Source organism: Pochonia chlamydosporia (assembly GCF_001653235.2).
Source record: "Pochonia chlamydosporia 170 chromosome Unknown PCv3seq00010, whole genome shotgun sequence".
NCBI classification, from domain to species: Eukaryota; Fungi; Ascomycota; class Sordariomycetes; order Hypocreales; family Clavicipitaceae; genus Pochonia; species Pochonia chlamydosporia.
Genome location: NW_019154045.1, coordinates 102,111 through 123,227, shown reverse-complemented (window position 1 = coordinate 123,227; position 21,117 = coordinate 102,111). Strand labels below are relative to the sequence as shown.

General features: G+C 48.9%; 6 protein-coding genes across 6 annotated transcripts; 4 read left to right on the top strand and 2 right to left on the bottom strand.

Moving 5' to 3' along the window:
- Positions 1-1,516: 1,516 nt before the first annotated feature.
- Positions 1,517-1,868, bottom strand: VFPPC_18264 (hypothetical protein; the record flags this gene model as incomplete). The annotated part of the gene is made up of 2 exons (XM_022429906.1): positions 1,517-1,777; positions 1,821-1,868. 2 exons carry the CDS (start codon positions 1,866-1,868, stop codon positions 1,517-1,519), a joined length of 309 nt encoding a protein of 102 aa, XP_022285088.1.
- Positions 1,869-3,625: 1,757 nt separating this feature from the next.
- Positions 3,626-4,620, bottom strand: VFPPC_10326 (hypothetical protein; the record flags this gene model as incomplete). Its single annotated transcript, XM_018288714.1, has 2 exons — positions 3,626-3,661; positions 3,715-4,620. The coding sequence occupies 2 exons, from the start codon at positions 4,618-4,620 to the stop codon at positions 3,626-3,628; spliced, it is 942 nt and encodes a 313-aa protein (XP_018136741.1).
- Positions 4,621-5,280: 660 nt separating this feature from the next.
- VFPPC_10327 (hypothetical protein) lies at positions 5,281-6,326 on the top strand (the record flags this gene model as incomplete). The annotated part of the gene is made up of 2 exons (XM_018288715.1): positions 5,281-5,702; positions 5,783-6,326. 2 exons carry the CDS (start codon positions 5,281-5,283, stop codon positions 6,324-6,326), a joined length of 966 nt encoding a protein of 321 aa, XP_018136742.1.
- Positions 6,327-6,743: 417 nt separating this feature from the next.
- VFPPC_10328 (Ser/Thr protein phosphatase) lies at positions 6,744-7,619 on the top strand (the record flags this gene model as incomplete). Its single annotated transcript, XM_018288716.1, has 1 exon — positions 6,744-7,619. One exon carries the CDS (start codon positions 6,744-6,746, stop codon positions 7,617-7,619), a length of 876 nt encoding a protein of 291 aa, XP_018136743.1.
- A 1,215-nt stretch (positions 7,620-8,834) lies between these two features.
- On the top strand, positions 8,835-12,731 carry VFPPC_10330 (C2H2-type zinc finger domain-containing protein; the record flags this gene model as incomplete). The annotated part of the gene is made up of 6 exons (XM_018288717.1): positions 8,835-9,181; positions 9,250-9,556; positions 9,649-9,854; positions 9,926-10,557; positions 10,615-11,360; positions 11,436-12,731. 6 exons carry the CDS (start codon positions 8,835-8,837, stop codon positions 12,729-12,731), a joined length of 3,534 nt encoding a protein of 1,177 aa, XP_018136744.1.
- A 3,781-nt stretch (positions 12,732-16,512) lies between these two features.
- Positions 16,513-18,230, top strand: VFPPC_10334 (MFS phospholipid transporter; the record flags this gene model as incomplete). The annotated part of the gene is made up of 4 exons (XM_018288721.1): positions 16,513-16,674; positions 16,752-17,040; positions 17,120-17,254; positions 17,308-18,230. 4 exons carry the CDS (start codon positions 16,513-16,515, stop codon positions 18,228-18,230), a joined length of 1,509 nt encoding a protein of 502 aa, XP_018136748.1.
- Between the last annotated feature and the right edge of the window lie 2,887 nt (positions 18,231-21,117).

Sequence of the window (21,117 nt, the reverse complement as noted above, 5' to 3'; positions counted from 1 at the left end):
TTATAGTTATCAATCGGCCGGCGCGACCTCCGGCGGACGACGGAGCTTGACTGCATTCCTTGTCGGGGGAAACTACTGCGGCGCGAGCATTTGATAATCCTCCAATGGGACTAAGAATCTAAATGTACTGTGCTCTCATCATGATTTGTCGTTTCAATAGCCTTGACTTTGGCTGCATCCGGATCGAATGATGGCTCCTCGCGGCATGTCGTCCAACCCGAATGTAACTTGCACTTCCAACTCTACAGAGTGCCCAGACGGACTGGCCTTCCGACAGCCGCATACCGAGCGTAAAGCACCCTATCGATAATGCATCGGTGACATACCATAGTTTGTATACGGTATGGGGGCTAGCGTATCCCTTGTTGGACTAAACCCTCAATGGTTTGGCTCAAAACTCTGTGTGTACGACTTGGCAGTTTAGAGGAACAAAAGTATAAGCCAGAGTCTATGACCCGCACCCAGGGTTGCAATCAGATCCATGGCGTTGAGGTTCCCTAGTTGAAGTTTGCTCGAGTTTCGCAGACGGATCAATTGGAGCAGCCGGATCGCGCCGATAGACAACCTGCACTGCAAGGCTGTGGCTGGATAAGTTGGGTAGTATCGAGAGACAGAATCTGTTGAATGTAATGGCCACCGGCGTTCGGCGATAAGTGATTGTTGATGATGGGGCCTGTGAATCTGTAACTGCGCTGATAGCTGGACTGTGAGATTGGAATCGTACGTGACTAGAGTAGGCATATGTTCTAGGGGACTTTGTGTGATCATGTCTAAACTTATTCCCGGCTTGAAGGGCGAGTTGACATGATTGTCACTCAAGAATCTCACTCAAGAGCATAGAAAGTTTCACCAGGTGCCTAGATTTTGAAAATGTGCCTATTCTCACAGGACACTTGTTGAGTTAACTATATGAGTGGTAACTTTCGTAGCCTTGGACTGCGTGTTCAACCACTATTGGTTTTCAACTCTCACGTGCGTTTGAGACCACACGTATTAGATAACCTTCAAGGACATGTTGGTTGTAAATCCTGAGAATCTACGGACTTGCTCTGGTAGATCATCAAGTAAAGACTCAGCCATATTCTGATCAGCACTTCGCCCTGGTTTCTAGACGAGGCTCCCACCGAAACTCAAATATAAGCTTCACATGCGAGAAGTCTAACCAACTGTGGCGGGAACTAGACACGAATAAAAAGTGTATATAGTGTAGGTTTGCTAGCTCCCGTGAATTAGGTTTGACTAGAACAGACGATCTTGATTCAAGAACCACTGCCGCTTGGGGGTAACAGAGTTGCCTAAACGGCCGGTCGAACCGTAGGCCACCATTGCCCGGCAATCCATCCTTTGTCTTGCTGCCTAGTGAAGCCAGTTATGTTCACCGAAGTCAACCACCGCTTCGGTGACCTTACGTCCATAACGCAACTTATGTATGAGAAATATCAATATATTATTTGATTGCAGTGACGAATGACTCGCAATATACGCGTTTCACGTAGATTTACCCCAAGAATCGAGGTTAATCGCCGAAGTCAACCACACAGCTTCCAGCCAACCACATAAACTCACCGGCGGCAACCTTGCCTGGAAATATCCGGTCGTTGACGAGCAGACATACCTGTCCCTTTCCCCGGAGAGTCTTCACCACGAAAACACCGAAACTCAGATACGCACTGACGGCCCAGCCGCCACCGTAACGCAAATCACCACCACCACTAAACCGAACATGGAGTTTGGCGGGATTCGTGGCTGGCCTATATTTCGTGGGGGCGGTTGCTGGCTTGGCAAGATGAGCAACAATGTCCTAAACTAACACCGACTGCTGGAAGAGGCGTGTGATTGATCATTGTTTGCCTTGGGGGATGTTCCATGGCTGTGCGAAGCCACGAGCACGCACGGACAGCAAGGCGTGCGACGGCTCTACGCACTGACTGTAGGGCGAGCAGAGTTGGGGACAAAAGTACGGAGGAATCGGAAAGTGACAGGGCGCGAGATGGTTTGTAAGGGGCGCTGGGATAAACGCCGAGAATGATGCTGGTGCGAGAGGGCGTGTGGTGGTGTAACTCGGAACAATGGCTTGCGATGTTTTCGTGGTGTTGCTGGCATCACAATCGCCATCGCCATCGCCATTGCCGGGTAGGCGTGAGGCTCTTACGGCTAGCTGAAAGGCTGGGCTTGGGCTGTGTGAATGGCACTGCAAAATTGTGAGTAGCGGTGTGATCGGTCCAGCCAGTCGGGAGTCTATTGCGGGATGTGAGTGGCGGACGTATGGTGTTGAGTCTTTAGAGATATCTGATATGTGAGAATCAGTGACCCATTGCCCTCATTGGGAGAATTGAGTCAAACGTAGTAAATTATACCCAGCTTCTATTGTGGAAACGTATCTTCAAGTCGGATTGGGACTGCTCAGGAACTGTCAAAGAGTGGTACTGTCGAATTGATGGATAATATAATATTGTAAACTTGATGACTTTCAATGGCTTGCGGAACGAGTGAGACCACGAAGACTTAGTGAGATGCTCAATAATCGACGGAACGTGCACATTGACAGTATGACATATGATGGATATAGGGCTGACAAGTGTTGTATTGAGATGTTGCTTGCTTTGTTGTTGTAAATGCCGATAGGCTTCTGATGTGTGTCTTATGGTGGTCGTAAATAACGATCAACATAAGAAAGCGCTGTGCAGTACTTTTGATCTATTAGTCTCATTCGTGTTTTACAGTACGAAGGAATCTGATCGTTAATGCGAAGATCTCGAAAAGCTTACAAGATATTTACTTCGTTATTACGTTGGTCCTCATTTCATGATCTTGGAACATATCGGGCTTCTTAAGCTGCTGGTTCTAGCTAGAATGAGTCAGGGATCTTAATAAAGTGAAATAATTTCTCAGTTGAAATCCAATCTCATTGCTTGTGTCTCGGCGGGCTCGGAAATTGTATCATCATGAGCTGACCCTGAATGCGACAGGTTCAACAGGACTCAGTACTCCAACACAATCCTGCAGCTCTGTGAATTTTACTTCATCTTTTTGTCTAATTCTTTGTCTAAACTCTCAAAGAACAGAATGCAATGAAAGCGCTGTTTCCGGTAGAACTCTTTTACAAGAATGAGATTTTCATCGAGTCCCTGGAGCAAAGATGGTATATTTACCTTGCTCATCATGCTTCTTCGGAACTGGAAGTATATCACAAGATTACTCATTTATTACAGCAGCATGAGCAATAAGACGTACCTTTATACTCAAGTCTCGTCGTGTATGAATCTGAACACAATGTGAGTGAGTGCAAAAGAGATGGCGGCGTCGATGAGCGAGCCATGGCACGAAATGCTTGCGTATTCACAAGTAAATGCACTCATAACGCTTGAACTACTCGAGAGGAACATGAAAAAAGAATACTATTTTATATCTGGCAAATGGCGCCGATCCATACAGGTGAGCAAGTGAGAGTCTCATTCACTACCTATGAACATATATTCGCAATGCTTCGATATAGGCTAGAATGGAATGCCTATTTCGCCGCTTAAAAGTATGGAATGAGACAGAATGTCCCTAATGTGCAAATCTAGTAACTCCTTAAGAAATGTAACAATTGTGAGCAGGATACACCCCCTCCCCTTGGAAACTACTCATCCCCTTCGTCAATTCCCTCCAATGGCTTCTGCAGAGTGTTAGCAACGCGACAGACATACAAAACAATGAACCATTACTGACAGATTTCTTCCGGTGTCTGCGTTTTCTCCCCCTTTTTGACCGTTTACTCTCAGGAACACCCTTTGCATTCAGACCTGTCAAGTCAGGATACTCGGCCATAGAAGGAGGGAACGAGTTTGCCGGATACGGTTGAGCGGTGAATTCTCCTTTCTGGATTTGTCGGTATCTTATGGCGTGATATTCGTGCTTTCTGTATGATGAAATGGGACTTGGTTTGAGGTAACCACCCATCAAGTCGTAATGAAGTTCAGCCAATTCAGGTTGTAGCTGCTGGACAAAGTCGCCTCCAGGTCTTGAACCACTATATCCACAGTGAATAAGGGTTGCAAGAGACAAGGCCCAAGCAAATTTCTCAGAATACTCTTCCTCAGGGAGCTCAATCCAATACCGCATCAAAGCCTCGAGGAACTTGCTCAACGGGGGAAGCGGAGCCATGTCAAGGTCAGTCTTCTCTTGTAGGTCATAGTTCCAGACTTCAGCGTTTATGAGAACAATCTCGGGATCTGGGCCATCTTCTGCCAGTTTCAGTCGAATTCCTCCTCTGCAGAATATCTCGTCGTCAGGAAAGCGGCTTGATATCTCAGTCTCCTCATATCCATTGGCGATGAACAGATTGGCGCTCGCACGCATATCAGGCACCAGCAGGTAAAGGTCCGACACGCCCGTGCTTTTGCCATGAAGGGCTAATGCATCTTCAAACCAAACAACATTTGGGACTTTATTTTCTGAAAGGAATTTGCAAGGCTGGTAACGTCGCGCGAGCCACTCCTGATATAATTGTTGGGGCGATGATGGTGAAACTTCTGGTTGATTGACGGATGATGGTCTAGCGATATGCCTGTGGGTTCGTGGCGTCGTAAGGAAGTCCCAGCACCGTCTTATCATGGAATTTTGAGGTAGCACCATTATGGCGCTGGACCGCGTACATGATGAAGGGAAATGTGAGTTGCTTTGACAAAGTTGGTAGTCATTTGGTGCGGGCAAATTGGGCTGGAGGTCTGAATTGAAGGATTGAACCGCCCGGTAGAACCACGGCTTTAAACAACACAAAAAACAACATTGAAACATTGAAGCAGACTAAGGCTGAGTTAGCCGCTGTTGGCTGATAAGAATAGCAGCACCAAGCCTTGAAAATCATCAACCAACAACTACAAAAACTCGCCTGCATAAAATGCGACCGGAGTCGTTTCAAGTAGCCGCTCGGTGAAGTCCAGATTCGTTTACAATGTATGTTGGTCCTATGAAATGGAAAAAACTAAAGCGTCACAGCCAGTAAAGTCACCCGTGTTGCCAACCTGCCGTGATGCAATACAACGCAATAGGGACCAGGCGATACGCCGCCGTCTGGGCCTCGTCTGGATGCAGTACGATATCATGTACTTGCTGCTTTTTTAATGATGAAACGACCATGGAGCGATAAGTGAGAAAAGTCGATGGTGAAGCAAAAGGAGGATTATTTAAACAAGCACTCAGCCGGACTCAAATTCTCTCATGACCACAGCCAAAAGTCATTTGCTATTACGATAAATTGGTACCTATCTTCCAGACTCGTTCAATTTTATACCCATGGGTTGTTCATCCTCCAAGTCAGTTGGGGAAGCCAACCATGACGCTCCCCGAATTCCACTCCAGGCACAGCAGCCTGTGAGCAATGCCGCGGTGCCCAAGACTGAAGGCAGGAACTACATGCCCCAGGAGTCTCAAAACGGATTAAATAACGTGGCATCGGCTTCTTCAAGGCCGTCTTCTCCAACTGACATGCTGAATGACAACATTCGTAAAGAGTTCCTCCACACCATTCACGCCAGCTTACACGACATCCCCTATACCGTCATTGGAGGCAGTGCCTTGGCGGAACATGGCAGTCGCCGAGAGACGGCAGATGTGGATGTACTTGTTGGAGAGGGAATATCGAAAGGCTCTGCAGAAGCACTGTTGGTTAAACGGTCACGCGGAAAAATTGTCCGTCTAGGTCAAGGCAGACTTGGGTAAGTCGTTGTACCTTCTGGTCCGGCCGGGCCAGGCCAGGTCTAGCTGAGCCTCATAATTTTCTAACGGGATACCGCAGATACAATGCTACCAACGGCAAAACATACCAACTGGATCTGACAGCCGATCACGATGTTGATCTTCCGTTCGACCTGGATCGAGACACACAAGTCATAAAGGGGGCAAGAGTAGCAACCTTGACCTTCTTGCTTAACTCGAAAGCACATGCGTGGCAAACAAGAGTCCCCTTTGAGAGTGAATACGCCAATAAGCGTCAGAAGGACGTCCAGGATATTCGGTTCTGCTTGTCATTGCTCAGGGGATCGAGTAACATTGACCGCAGCCGTCTGAACTGGGTGTACTGCCGGTATTTCTGGGTCCCGTTTCTGCAGGATAACCCACAACTAGAGCGAGCATTCAGAGAAGCCGGCCTTTGGACCGACCAGGAAGACTTTAGCTCCGAATCGTTTGTGAGCGGCCGCTCTAGCAGGAGTAACTGGAGCTCTGGTGGTAGTTTCAACAGTCGACCTGGTACGATTGGTAGCCGACAAGGCAGCATGAATAGCAATGCTAGCCACACGAGCAATTGGTCGGCGAGAGGAACGGCAATCCCGGTGCATTAATTTGAGAGGGCGCGTATCATTCACAGAGTTGGATAGGAAGTTTCAAAGGTTTTGTGTATGCTGGGCTGGATATCTGACAATTTTACTTACATATTTCCACTTTTGATGTTTCAACCTAAACCCAACAGATTTGTACCATAGCGCGTATTGATATTCTTAAAATAATTCAATGGCCCGGCTGCCTCGTTGGTTGTGTTCCACAAGCTGGGCGCCAAACTCATCGACACTTCAATTGCTGATACGTGACAATGAGGCGGAGGCGGGGCTGTAGATGCATCTTAAGCGCCCAACAAGAATCGACTTGACGTCCATTCTTCACTTTATTTAAAAGCCCAGAGGGCCCATGACGACAGTATGCGTAACCTAGCGTCATTCATCATCCAAAACTCGACCCGGACTCACAAATAGGAACTGTCAATGAGTTCAGACATGGTGCCTGAAGGGCATGGCCCCTCAGAGTTCAGCATCCAAGTCATGTCAGACCTTCATCTCGAAACACCACGATTCCTGCCAATGTACGAATCATTTCGCATCGAGCCCAAGTCCCCATACCTCGCCTTACTAGGAGACATCGGTCTCGTACACGACCAACGACTCTTCTCATTCATCGAATCGCAGCTGCACCAGTTCCGAGTAGTCCTCTACGTATTCGGGAACCACGAACCATACGAACGCGATGAAACACCACAACAGGCCACATACCAAGATGCCATAGAGCAGATGGAGCACTTTCAAACTCTCGTGAATAATGGCTCCGATCAGCGCAAAGGAAAATTCGTGTTTCTAAACAGGTCACGATACGATGTCGATGACAGCATCACAATCCTAGGCTGTACTCTATTCTCTCACATATCAGAGAATCAGCAGAGCACCGCATCGCTCTTCGTCTCAGACTTCTCCAATATTCCCAGTTGGACTGTACAGCAACACAACGCCGCTCACGAGCAAGACTTGGCATGGTTGAATACCCAGGTCACCGAAATATCACAACAAGAGCCACATCGACGCATCGTCATTTTGACGCACTACTGTCCTACGTTAGTGGCCGAGGCACATGATCCAGAGCATTTAGAGGATTCAAGGAATGTGATGAGCGCATTTGCCACTGATCTCTGTGATCAACCGTGTTGGAAGAGCTCTGCTGTCAGGGTCTGGGTGTTTGGGCATACGCACCACAACTGCGATTATGTAGAGGCCGGGACTGGCAAACGCGTGGTATCTAACCAGAGGGGGTATGGGAGGGAGGATATTTTCGACTTTGACTCGGATAAGGTGGTTGTTCTTTCGTCATGAGTAAACGTTTAAGAGGGATGAAGCAAGATGCATTTTTATTTGTTTTAGAGTTTCTGTCTCTTAATCTGTCTTGACCTTGATGCTGAATCTCTTTGTGGTGACATCTCTGCCATGGTAAATAGGACCAGCTTGCCGCCCACTCTCAATATCGCTTGTTGTTCTGTCCCGATTGACTCGTCCCAAGCCTTCTGCCACTCTCTCAAATAATGTTGCAGTCTGGCTGGATTAGCCATGTTGCAATTGGCGCCTTGTTTTGTCGGTGGTGGTCCCATATTTGTCGGAAACGCGAACTTTTCTGTAATTGTCGGCGGGCTCTGAAGATATCGGAGTAACGTGACGGGGATGTTTCCGTTTGTAGCACTTTTTCGAGTTTCATTAGCTTTGAAACCCTTGACTCTATTTCTTTGTGTGTCGTATTGCCCGCTTACACCTGTTCCTCACTTATAGCTGCGGAGGGATGAGACTTGGAAGACATGGTGACGGGGCTCTCTGACATTTAGACTGAACGATACGAGGAATAAATTGACATATATTGTCTAGGGATGAGACGAGAATACCGTTATCCGCTACTGAGCATCTTTATACCCGGTCGGAACGTATATGCCATTTCGTTCCAGCAAATACACATCTTGTATTCGGCACGTTTGTGTTATTACCGATTCTCATTTGCACGCTCAAAGCACAACCGCTGCGGTGAACATCAACTTGTGCTTTAATTAATCACTTGTTTCCGACAAAGACGTGTTCTTGGACTGGTGCCTGGTATAACACATTTGTGTTATTCAGCCCTGATTGGTTCCACAGCCTCAAGGACTGTCAGGGTCACGTCCAATAAACGAAGACTCAGTTCAAAAACTGCTGCAAGTTTGGCCCAATTTGGCAGAGGAATGACAGGAAATTGCATGGGCAAAATTGTATGGCCTTTTCATCTTCATTTTGAGCTTGACAAAAGTGCTCCAGCAAGTCGGCGTGCCTACAAAAGGCTGGACCCCCCAAACGTTGACGTTTTGCTCGGATGACCATCACAAATGCCAGTTCTCAGCTCCTCTCAACCTTTCTTGTGCACCGCCATCGCAAACAGTGCTACACGGCTAGAGCGTTTTTGAAGGAGTTCTGCTGGGCAGTCGGTTTCTTTGGCCGGAAGAAAACAGTACAACAGTTCTGCTGTTTCCACTCCGTAGGACAACCAACCATACGAACGCAGATGATCACACGATGGCGTCCACATCTATCCGTCCTAGCAATGAGGATGATGACGGTGGCGCTGCAAAAGAGGTATATGCTGGCCTTAATGTGCTGTTGCGAATCCCTACAGAGCCTGCAATCCGCCGCATATTACTATCTGCAGAGCCTTGTTCACTACCCAAACTTGAACGGGATAGCCACCAGGTAGCACCTTATTACAAGGCCACAACTTGTGATGACTCTGGATACGGCGACAGTTCCTGCTCCTTCAGTATCACTACTGCATCCATCGACAATGGACAAAGCGACACTGTCTCCGTGAATCCACTCAACCAAATCGGACACGCACGTAATAACAACCCCGGGCTGAGGGTAAGGTAAGTCAGAAACTTCCCAGAATAAAGAATAAAATGCGCAGTTTGACTAAGCACGGGTGATTGTCCAGGACCAGCCACAAGTCGTGTCCAAAATGCAAGCCTGAGAGGTGCGGCGAATGTAATGAGCAATTTTCATCGCAGGAAAGCCTACTTGAACACTTTCGAACTGTTCACAAGACTGAGTATCTGGACATCGTGCATAGGTGTCTCCACAGTAGAGACGAATTTCAAAAGCAGAGTTTTCTTGATCAACTATCTCGAAGACATGAATATCACGCCGGTCCTGCAGACCACTTGGACAAGTACGTTGCTTCTGACGGGGCCGAAGCTGTCGTTTCGGTCCTCTCCTTACCGGACGAGTATCTTCTTCAGGGAGTGGGTCACAGGATCATGTTCCGTGAGCTGGAGTTATCCACGCGCCTCAGCGCCCCAACATTGTACCAGTGGATTTGCGATGATATTTGCAGCCGCTTGGAACACTGTGCTGTTTCCACATGCCACTATTGCTGCGAGGTCGACTTTGGTGGCTGTTGGAAGCCTTTTCAGCCAAACTTGGTTTTGAGGCTATCGATATCCAGGAAAAGAATGGGTCCTCCCTTGCCAAACATTGGGAGGATGCCTTGAGAGATGCATACCTGAAGGCAGCTATGTACTCCACCAGTAACTTTGGTGGGTAAGTTTTGAAAGACGAGGGCCGTGGGACTATGATCTTTATAATATGGGCAAAGCTAACATCTTGAACAGAGAAGCTATTTCGCAACTGACGGCTAGGATCAAAAAACGCATTAGGGATGCAACCGAAAAGCGAAATGAAAGAGATAACAGTATGTGTGTCTCTGACAAAATGAGGCTGTGGGAGAGTAGGGTCGAAGGTTCCAAGGACGAGAGTGCTGGTGGAAAGATAAACCAGCATTCAGCACCTCATATACATGCGAAGACTTCACTTGCCCCCGAATACCAGCGACTCTTGGACACCATGGCGTATCAGTGGCTGGCTTCTGCTGTTACCCGACAGGCTTCATTAAACTGGGAAACGTCGAATCCAGAAAATATGTTGGATGAAGTTCGACATGCTATTTTGCAGAGGCTGCCGGCCACTTTGTTTGTCTATGACAATTCCAGATGCGAGGTTGCAGTCACATTTAGACTACCTTGGGAACCTATTCAGACACGACTGGATCAAGAACGTGCGAAGGCGAATGTTGGATGCCCTTTGCTACTAGATTTGACGGTCATAACCTGCACTTCGGGTGATGAAATGCAGGTAACCACGGTAGGGCAGTATTTTCGGCAGACTTGGGCAGATGATGGAAGCGGATTGCTTGAATCGCTTCAAAAATGGTTTGACCACAGAGATGAGTCGATTTTCGCAACAAGTAAGTCTGCTATTAGATTTGTGATGCGGCGTCATCGAGATTAATTTGTCTTCGCAGCCGAAATGAGCAGCCCACGGATCCAATATTCTCGGCGTGGCTCAAACCTCTTCGTTATCATCAACGGCCCTTCATATTTCATGATCCAATGCGGCGAACAGCTAACCTGGTTAGGGTCAGCACTTCAGACTCCGACCCCAGACTTGAGGATCTGCGCCCCTTGTATCATGGCCATGGGCACGTTAGATTTCTTAATAGGGACCAAGCCTGCACCACCAGAAGATACAAACAGTGCCTTGTCATTGCTAGAGCAGCCTTTGCAACTGCTGCACAAGCAATCCATTTGCTCCCGGCCTGTTGTTGGATTTCCCACAGCTAATCGACCTGAGGGCGTTCGGGGCCTGGAGATTCCGTGGAACATTCTCTTAACGATTGCAGAAGACCCGAACCTAGAGCCTGCTGCAGGTTCCATCAATAGCCACCGATTGTTTCTGGGACCCCAGATAACACTACAGCTGGTGCAAGTCATAGAGGGAGTTTCCCTCTGGCATATTGTCAACCATCCCCTAACGGGTTGCAATTGTTCAGACATTTGCCTCCAACCAAATCAGGGCGAGAAGAGTCTACCCATCAAATTTGAAGAGCTCGCTGGCTTCCGCCATATTATCAATACTTGCGATAAAGTCAGTCCCCCTGCAGCTCAGAGCTTTCGTACCTCGTCCAGCTCAGAGGTGAGAGTCCCTGATATTCTCACGCGACCTTGGCACCCCGAGGCTACCGCACGAAGAGGGCCGGACCATGCCTCAGTATATTTCGAAAGCCACAGCCCGGACGACACGTCCGTAGATTCCGATATATTTTCCATCTCAAGCTTCTCCTAGGAGACAAACGCCGAACATTCAAATGGAGATGACAAGTTTTCCCCTGTTGTTTTGGCTGTCGTCAATCGTCTACTCGCAGGTGTCCGCACCCACATGAGGCCCAACTGCACTGCCGCTGATAGCGACAACACCAACAACGATGCTAGCATCTCCAGTACTTCTAGCCCAAAAGACACTCCCGCGACAAGCCTGGACACAAGCACCGGCCTCGCATTTTCGCAGAAGAGATCCGTCTCTCACCGCGATAGTGAGGACCCTGACGATGACCCGGACGAAGACGGTCTACGACGGTTGCCACACAAGACAGCCAAGAGGATGCAGGAGAAGACGCAAAGAACTTTTGCCTGCCCATTTTTCAAGTTCGATCCTGTCAAGCATAAGGCTTGTTTGTCTTTGAAATTGAGGCAAGTCTCGAGAGTCAAGCAGCATCTTGTCAGGAATCATGTGCCACAATTCTTTTGCCCACGCTGTCTGACCACATTTAAGACTCGGCAGACGTACAATGAGCATATAATGCAACCATCTGGATATTTTTGCACTCCCAATCCAGCAGGGAGATTGGATGGACTATCACGAATTCAGGAGCTTCAACTCTCAAAGAAGTCAAGACACCCCGCATCTTCAGAAAGGGACAAGTGGTTCGTAACTTGGGCCATAGTATTCCCAGGCCACTCTCCTCCGAGCTCACCTTACGTCGATGCGCAACTAAGTGAAGATTTGGCGGTATTCCAAGAGCACTGTCTACGAGCTGGACCAAACCTCGCAGCTGAGGAGGTCGTGGCCAGCGGCGTCTTATCGGTGACGGAGCTGACGGATGAGGCACGAGGGGACATTCTTCGTCGAGCAATTGCAGCCGGACTCAATAACATGATAAATGACTGGAGTCGATCTCAGCTGTGCCCGTTAAGCCCCAAATCAAGTCGAGTCTCGTTCTCTGTAGCGCAGGAGGAAACCAGTCCATTGGACATTGAGCTGACTGCGACTCCTGCTGACTCTGCCCCAGAGAACAGGGAGTTAAGTTCTGCTGATTTTTTGGAACAGTTGTCGTCGTCGCACCAGAGTCATCTTCGTGATGAATTGTCGAGAACTGAGTATCAGACTTCCTCCAGTCATGAAGAGGAGAGTGTGAGACAGGACATCTCAACCGCTGTGCACAATGCTTCAACTCAACGTGACCAGTCCCCGCAAATTCATAGCACGTCTAACGCACCTGAGTGCGCCTCTGACACGCCAGAATGGGGAAAAATCCTAAGTGCAGGAGATTTGGGTTTTTTTGAGGCTTTTGATACTGCATAAAACGCTGGTTCTGAACCGTTTCACACTGAACCGCAATCATTACCGCGTACATCAACCTGGAAATCTTCAAACGAGTGAGTCAAATCAGAGGGGCTATAATAGAAAGGATTTGTTTGAGTTTCTCGAACAAGCCGGTTGCGGTCTTGCCACTGTCAGTGAATTATAGGAGATGGGTGGTTGTGGCACTCAGTGGCACGAATGCCAGCATGCAGCGACCCTTTCCAACTCGTTAAACGCTCCTCTTGCCAGGAAGCAGAGCAATAGTACTACCAGTAGAAAATGGAACCCGTGCAGCCAAAGTCTCGGTGCTTGACGAAACCATACGCTGATCCCAAAGGCAAGGAAGGCTCGTTTCACGATGAAGCTAAATCGCCAGGTCTCAAGTAATGCTGTTACTTCGGATGGCGTCTTTGCTATGTTGGAACTGGAAGCGAACTAAAACACTGAATGAATAAATACTAGAGCTCTTTTCTTGAAGTTGAGACAGTTGAAAAGCTGGATCTAATGCAAAAGCTCGCTGAACGAAAACGATGCCGGGCGCCGAGTAGCATGTCGAGTAGCCTCCCACGTGTCATGACCCAGAAGTGCTAGCTGTTCGTGGTTAGGTTTATTATTATAAAATACAGTGCAGTTTACAGTCTTCAAAAGTAAATGCACTTCAACAAGAAAGTGGATGAGACGACATTCGGGACCTGGCAATCGATTACCTCCACTTAGGGCGGCCTGCGTGGGCCAAGCTGCCATTCCCGCTCACCGAGAAGAAAAGATCTCGTTGATATAAAATGGGTATGGCCTAAACCTAGCCTGGAGCTCGTGTCGACTTATCCAGTGCATTCGGCTGGACTGGCAAATTGGGGACTTATACGACAACAGGCATACCTGGGTAGTACGTTCAAGAAGACCCAGCTGGCTTTCGGCATTGCGCAGTTCCGTCTGTCAAATGACGAATTCAGAAATGAGCAGTTTAGCCGGCCATACTGCTGGTAGGTGGTGTCTCCTTCCTGAGAGCTGTAAGAGGATCCAGCTTGTGAGATATCTCATGGATTGCACAACTGCCGTTTGCCGAACTAGCTGCAGCAGTGGAACTTGCCCCGTGAGAATCTGGCACGATCGGGCCGTGGCCACTCAGTCCCATCCACTAATCCAACCCACGTGGTGCCCGTCCTCAAAGGTTGGCGTTCATGCTCAAGGAAGGGGTGGCAGACTCGAACAAATTATTAAATTTCGGTCGTTCGAAGCGTACGATCTGATCCAACGCACCACCAAGCACAACGATGCATTAATCCAACTCTCATCTACCAAGATGTGTTTCCACAGGCTAAGGCGGAATGACGGCAGGACTGGCGCCACACAACCCAAGCTGGCGAGCCGTAGCTAGTTGAATGCAATGCGGCGGCATTCAGCCAGCAAGCAAGGATAGTTCCGTTTGTGCCGTTTTAGGTAAAAGGGCATGTGACCTGTTGGACTCGCATTTCGCCGTTCTGCTGTTGGTTGGCGGGCTCAACGCCTGTGCCTGCCGCTAACCCACCGATTTGCATGTCTGTGGCGTTTACCAAAAGCCAGTGCTCGGTTCGACAAGGCGAGATGAGGCCGAAAAACTGAACTCTCCAACGGCTGGTTCCTTCTTATTCGGCGAAACGGGTTATCGCCGGCTTGGATGGCTTTGTGGAGCAACAAGGAATTGCCAATGAGATGTGGCCAGTGGGGAGGAGGAGGAATGGCAGTCGTGAATCTTCTGACGGCAAGAACTACCCAAAGATAAACATAGCCTAAACTCGAAAGCCTTGTTTGCATCGTTATTCTCACCATCGAAACAACTGCTTGTCATCCAGCTTCTAATGCAAGACTGCAGGAAAAGTGCTGCCTGGCTCGGCGTCTCCGTACCGACTTACCGAATATTGTGCATGCAGTTAGCGGCATACTGGTGACCACGTGCAGATCATGGCCTCCCTCACTTTTCAACCCCCAGCACCAGAGTCTCCACAGGACCGTCCTGCAAGTTCACAGCGGAACCCGTATTGGGATTGCATTTTCGGCGGCTCCTCCGTTCTGAGGTGAACTGTGGAGAGCGGAGCAATAAATGTGCCAGGGATAGCCAAGGACGGTAACAGCCAGGCGACAACCGAGCATTGTGGCCTTGGCTCTTGGCAGAATCTTTGGTGGCCTGAATTTTTTTCTGGAGGGCAGCGCATGACAATTCGTTCGTTGAGTAAAAGCATATATGAGTTGGTAGACTTGCCGGAAGTTGAAGATTCATGGCGTTTAGACGTTTGGTTTTGTCTATCCAGATCTAAAAAATGCTCACACCACTCCAAAGTGATGACGGCACACTATGCTCTGTCATGAGCCAACTAGGGTAGGCAAATTGATGATACCAGGGCCTATAAGCACCATTCCGAACAATGGGTCTTTTGGCGGCTGGTCGGTGTTGGGTGGTTTTCGTAGCTGGTGTGAAATGCTGGCCCGCCGATGCAGGCTCTGATACTTCGCACGTGCCTGGCAACAGTATGGAATTGGCTTTTTGGTCTCGTTCAACCACAGTACGTCGTCTTCACGCTGCGTAAATACGGCAGCTGTAAGAGGTCAGTGGTCTGGGAGTCTTTAACGGCTATGAGCGAGATTGGCGTGCTCTAGCCTGAATCCTTGGGGATCTGAGTTTGCAATTCCCACCAGTGAGGAACTGCCTCCAAGCCAAACTTGGTCCATTCATCAGCAACCCCTGTGGGTTCGGTGCAATGTTTCATGGGACGGATGAGCAAAAGACGCAACCCAAGTTTGAGGGAAAAGAGTACGACGTTGGTTGAAGGATCGATGCTTTATCATGATGCTTTTGCTCGCCAAATTGTTGATGTGAGTATCACAAGCAAGAACAGGAAGCAACCAGACGCAATTTACCAGTGAGCGCCACCTTCCCCTTCACCGTCCCATTACAGTCGCTCCTTCCTGTTTGCCCAACCCCAGCCGAGGTCCCGCATCTCCAACCTCCCCCTCTTTCCTTGTCCCCGTATTGTAATGCGATTCAAGAGATAGACGAACACAGAGCAAAGATTGAAAAGTGAAGGTCCAGTTTATCAGCCCATTGAAGCCTGCACATTGAGCTCATAGCGGAGAGCACAAGGGCCTAAGCGGTTTGGGGTGACTTGCTCCGGAGTCGACTCGACGCCACCGCGGTCCCAAATCCACTAAGACCCATGCAACCATGGACCGCGCTGTGCCGAGCAGGGGGTTCGACGCCGTCAACAGCCCTTGAACGACCATCGAGAGCCAGACGTCAGACGACGGCTGGAGAACGTTAGACAAATGGCTACAACAGGAACGACTTTTTGGTGGGCGAGAGCGACCAGTCGTCAACTCGGGGCGACAAGGGCCAGCAGGGGTAGACCATGGGGCACCGGGATCACCATAGATTCTGACGGCACTAGCTGCAGGTCGTTGGGTCCATCGCCATTTGGGAAGGGAAACGCCTTGAACCTGTTCGATTTCAAGCTTCTTTGACTGCCAGGCCCTTGGTAGTACTTGACCCTTGGTGACGGCCATCCCGCTCGTACAAAAAGAGCTGTCAGTCCCCTCAGTCCAAGGCGCTGTCTCTCCCAAGCCAGCCTTGTGCAACTTGATCCTGTGTAGCATTCCGACCACAAATTGCGTGTTTGGATTGTTGCTAGGCACGTTTGCTTTTGACTCCTTTGCTCAGTTGTCAAACTTTGACGCTTGAGTTCCTTGTCTTTTGTCTCTCCTCTTGACCGCTCCGCTGGATTGCGATAGTCCGCCAGAAAAAGTCACCATGTCGAACCATACTAAGGAGGAGGCTGAGGACAGCCGAGTTCAACGGAATGGACAACAGCCTGCACTGGAGACGGCTCTTGAGCGGAAGTCATTTTTCCAAGCTGCCTTGCCCGTATTTGCATGTGGTGCTGGATTGTTCTCCGATGGCTACATCAACAATGTGAGTAGTAATGTAGAGAAGCCGTCAAACTTCTCTGCCAGGTCAACAATTCAGGCTTCTAATTTCTTCGCGCATAGGTCATCGGATCCGTCAACACTATTCTTAAGCTCCAATACAAGGAAGTGTATACCAAGTCGAATGCTGCCAAGTACGTCGCCGATATTGCCTTTGCTGGCACAGTCGTCGGCCAACTCATCTTCGGTTTCACTTCAGACCACTGGTCTCGAACCAACTCTCTTGTGGTGTCCACATTGATCCTGATTATTTTCACCGCCTTGGCTACTGGTTCATATTTCAAGGGCGAAGCGGTCGGCATGTTCAATATGCTGACTGCCTGGAGATTTTTTGTTGGAATCGGCATTGGAGGTATGCACCAGCGCCGTTATGACGTTATGACGTTATGATGTTATGCGAGTAGTCGAATTTGTCCACTAACGATGCACAGGCGAATACCCTGCTGGTAGCGTTGGCTGCGCCGAGTCTAGCGGCGAACTCAAAAGCGGCACTCGTAACAGATGGTTCATTCTGTTCACAAACTCCATGATTGACTGGGGCTTCGTGTTTGGCGCCTTTGTTCCTTGTAAGTGGTGGTGCAACCGAGAGACATGATGATGAGTGCTAATTGTGTTGTAGATGTCGTTGCCGCTGCATGCCACAACGAGCACCTGTCCACTATCTGGCGCGTCAGCCTAGGCATTGGTGTCATCTTCCCCTTGATCCTGTTCCTCTTGCGATTGCGACTGAAAGAACCCGAAGAGTTTGCAAAGGAATCGATGCGAAAGCAGACTCCCTACCTCCTTGTCTTGCGCTTCTACTGGTTCCGCCTGCTCTGCGTCTCCATCATCTGGTTTCTTTATGATTTCTCGACATATGCATTCGGAATCTACTCGTCCGACATTCTTTCGGGTATCTATGGCAAGGATGCCCCCCTGACCACCGTCTTTGGCTGGAACACGGTCATCAATATGTTCTACCTCCCCGGTACTATGCTCGGTGCTTTTGTGTCTGATTGGATCGGCCCCAAGTACACCCTTATTGGTGGTGTGCTCGTGCAGTCCATCGTTGGATACATCATGGCTGGCGTTTATGGCAAGATTGTCAACCACGTTGCCGGATTTGCAGTCATGTACGGCATTTTCCTGACTCTTGGCGAGCTTGGACCCGGTAACAACATCGGCCTCTTGGCTGCCAAGACTTGCGCCACTGGTGTTCGTGGTCGTTACTACGGCATTGCCGCGGCCATTGGCAAGATTGGCGCCTTTGTCGGTACTTGGGTTTTCCCCTATATCCAGGCTGCTGGTGGAGATGACGCGGTCAAGTCTGCGCAGTACCCGTTCTGGGTTGCTTCCAGCTTGTGCATTCTGTCTGCCGCCATTGCGTTCTTTTTTATCCCCAACATTGGTCAGGACACCATTACCCATGAGGATATGCGCTTCCGCGAGTTCCTCCAGAGCCGAGGCTGGGACACCGCTCAGCTTGGCTTGGGCAAGATTGATTCTGAGCACATTGACGTTTCTCAAGATGAGCATGTGCCTGAGAAGCTGGTCACCCAGTAAGAGCCGGATAGTGCGGAATGATGTTGTGCATATATGTACTTAGCTATACCCTCGCGAATAATGATGCAACGATAGCTTGAAAACCTTTGTATCCGGTCGTGTAAGTCGTGATGTCGTCAAAGCTTGCCAAGCCCACGCCACAAATGACCGGATGGCTGCCGCCTTGGCGCCATGGCGATGGCTTGTCCCAGAACATGGTGGCGCGATGAGCTTGGCGTCACCCAATCCAGCCAGCACATGGTGATGTGCCGTCGGTCGTTATGGTGTTTGCATGTTTTGTTATCGCGAATTGACTGTCGCATCGGAGGCCAATGTGGCTCAATTGACGATGGCGACGCAAACTCAGTATTATGCCGGACAGCGCTCGTGCTCAAAAACAGGGCAAGGACGTAAAACAGGTAGTAAACTAAAGATGGCCATTATGGTTTATGAGGACGGCTGCAGGCATTTTCGTATTTATACACATCGAGGTCCAGCGCGGCTAGGGGAGCGACACCCATTTTCCGGCCAGCGCGGTCTGGATGGGGCCATTTTGCAACTGATCCGGGAATGAGTGGATCGTTTAACGGGAGTCTCAAGGCTTTCTGTGCGTTGGAACCATTTTGGGATTGAATGGGGGAAGCAAGCAGAAGCTTTGAAGAGTCTCATTGTTTGCTTTCGTCTGGTCCATGGCATGCGGTCTAGGGTATGTCACTTTGGGAACAAACGACTCAGTTCATGCAGGACCCTTTGTTACGGTACATGAATACCGGATTGCAGACGGACATGGGATGATTGTGCATCGATTCTGTACAGTAGAATACCAGGGCCTAGATTCTGCATTCACCTCTACAGGAGACCGGTGTAAAGTCATGTCATGCAGCATCATACAATTTGTGAACAGCGGTCAAAGCGGTATGTAGCAGGAATCTTGTGTATTGAGTACTTAGGTACCTAGATACCTGACTATAGATGGTGCTGAAAAGCGGGAATGTGTTCACTCTATGATCTTGAGACAAGAGAAGAGAAGACGACTGGTATGCATGTAGTCAACATATGCTTAGTCGGCAAGGAACCCCGTCCCCACCAGTGATTTATACAATCTTATACCATGCGTCCCTCCCTACTTGGGGTTCTATGGTTACGCTGGACACAGCTAGTCCACGTCAGTCAAGAACGCAGCAGTTAGATGACATTTCACGACACAGCTGTGAATCTTGTTGTCTCCCGACATAGGTCCCACGACCAATGGCAGGTAAATACCATGAATAACGTGGACCAAAGCATGAGACAGTCGACATACAGAAATTGAGCCGAAGGAATGGTCTATGAAAGTCTAGATATCGGAACGAAAGTCGAGAATCTGCTCTGTAATGTTACACAAGCGCCCAATACATGTATCACTCGACTACATCCAATAACACCCACGTAGCATGCGATCAGAAAAAAACTAAAACACCATCTTGAGCCGGTGAGAGAGACAAGGGACACAGATAGTGAGTCAAGAGAGGGAACGTTGTTGGTCGAGAAGAAGCTGGACGTTACACAAGCACAGGTTTTTGAGACAGCAAGGACATTCTGAGGAGCGAGTTTGAGTCAGGATGCTCAGTTGGCTGAGTTATAAAGAAGCTCACTGTTACACACTTCTCCAACTCAGTCATCCGCTCCCAAACCCATTAACACAGTAACCCAAAAAAAAAAAGCTCTACTCACAAGTCTACTACAACTCTTGCCTGTAAGTGCCACTACAATCACGGCTCCCAACACACACTGACGGTGCCAAAACAAGAAAATGCGCTTCGCCGTCGCTCTCCTCATCATGATGTCGTCCCTCGCATATGCCGGGAAGCCTTGCAATGGCGAGTACCCAAGACGTGATGGTCGAAGTACCATTGCGTGGTGCGACGGACAGTTTGAAACATACGAACATTGTCTCGAAGACGAGCATGCAGTGGTGAACGGCCAGATGGCGAGTTGTTATCCGGATGATGATTCGTATCGTTGAGTGAACTGATGGCCAGTCACGTTTGAACTTTGATACAAGTTCTGTGCGACGCGAGAGATGTGGCGATGCTTGGGTAGATGGGGAAACGACCATGTTTTTGTCAGATGTGTCTGGCTTGTTGGAACCAGCCATGTCTAGATTATGAACACGGTGGCTCGTGGAATCTGCCCACTGGCAACATATTACCCTCTCCCAGGCGAGATTTGGAAGTGAGTTTATTCGTCGAGTGCCCTCGCCCCCATTCTGCTTTACATGTATTCTAAATTGTGTGGTTCGTGTCGTTCCTCCCGTCTGTTTCTTCCAACGAAGCCTCTTCATCATCCAACATCTGACTCTCTCAATCCCAACACCAAACTGTATTCTATTTAATTCATTCATTGCCTTCAGCCACCTCAAACATGACAACAATGAATCATCGGCTGTTGCACCCGTCACCTTGCACCAGTCAACCAACCACGCTGCGCACGCCCATCCTAAACGGGAAGTCCGTGACGTGGGGGTTCGGAAGATGGCCGAGCCTGAATGGGTGAGGGTGTCGCGTGAGTAAGCATGAGTTTAAATTGACTTCTGGTTTGTATTCGACTGAATAATATGTCGTAGCTAAATAGGTCTGTTATTTGACTGATTTGATGTATTTCATGCGTGGTCAAGTATTTGGAGAGTGAGGGCATTAGTTAGGTTACCCTGTACCTATCTGTGTTTTACGATATCTGGAATCTTGGGCAGACATAAGTAAACCTCAGCGTTACCAATACATAAATAAACATGAGCATGCATTCCTTAGAGCCAGTACGATACAGTGAACACAAGAGGTCATCATATGAATACTAAGCTACACACTTTTAGGTCCAGTAACACTACAACACCAGTCAAGGCTCACCCAAGCTACCAATAATGTCTCTC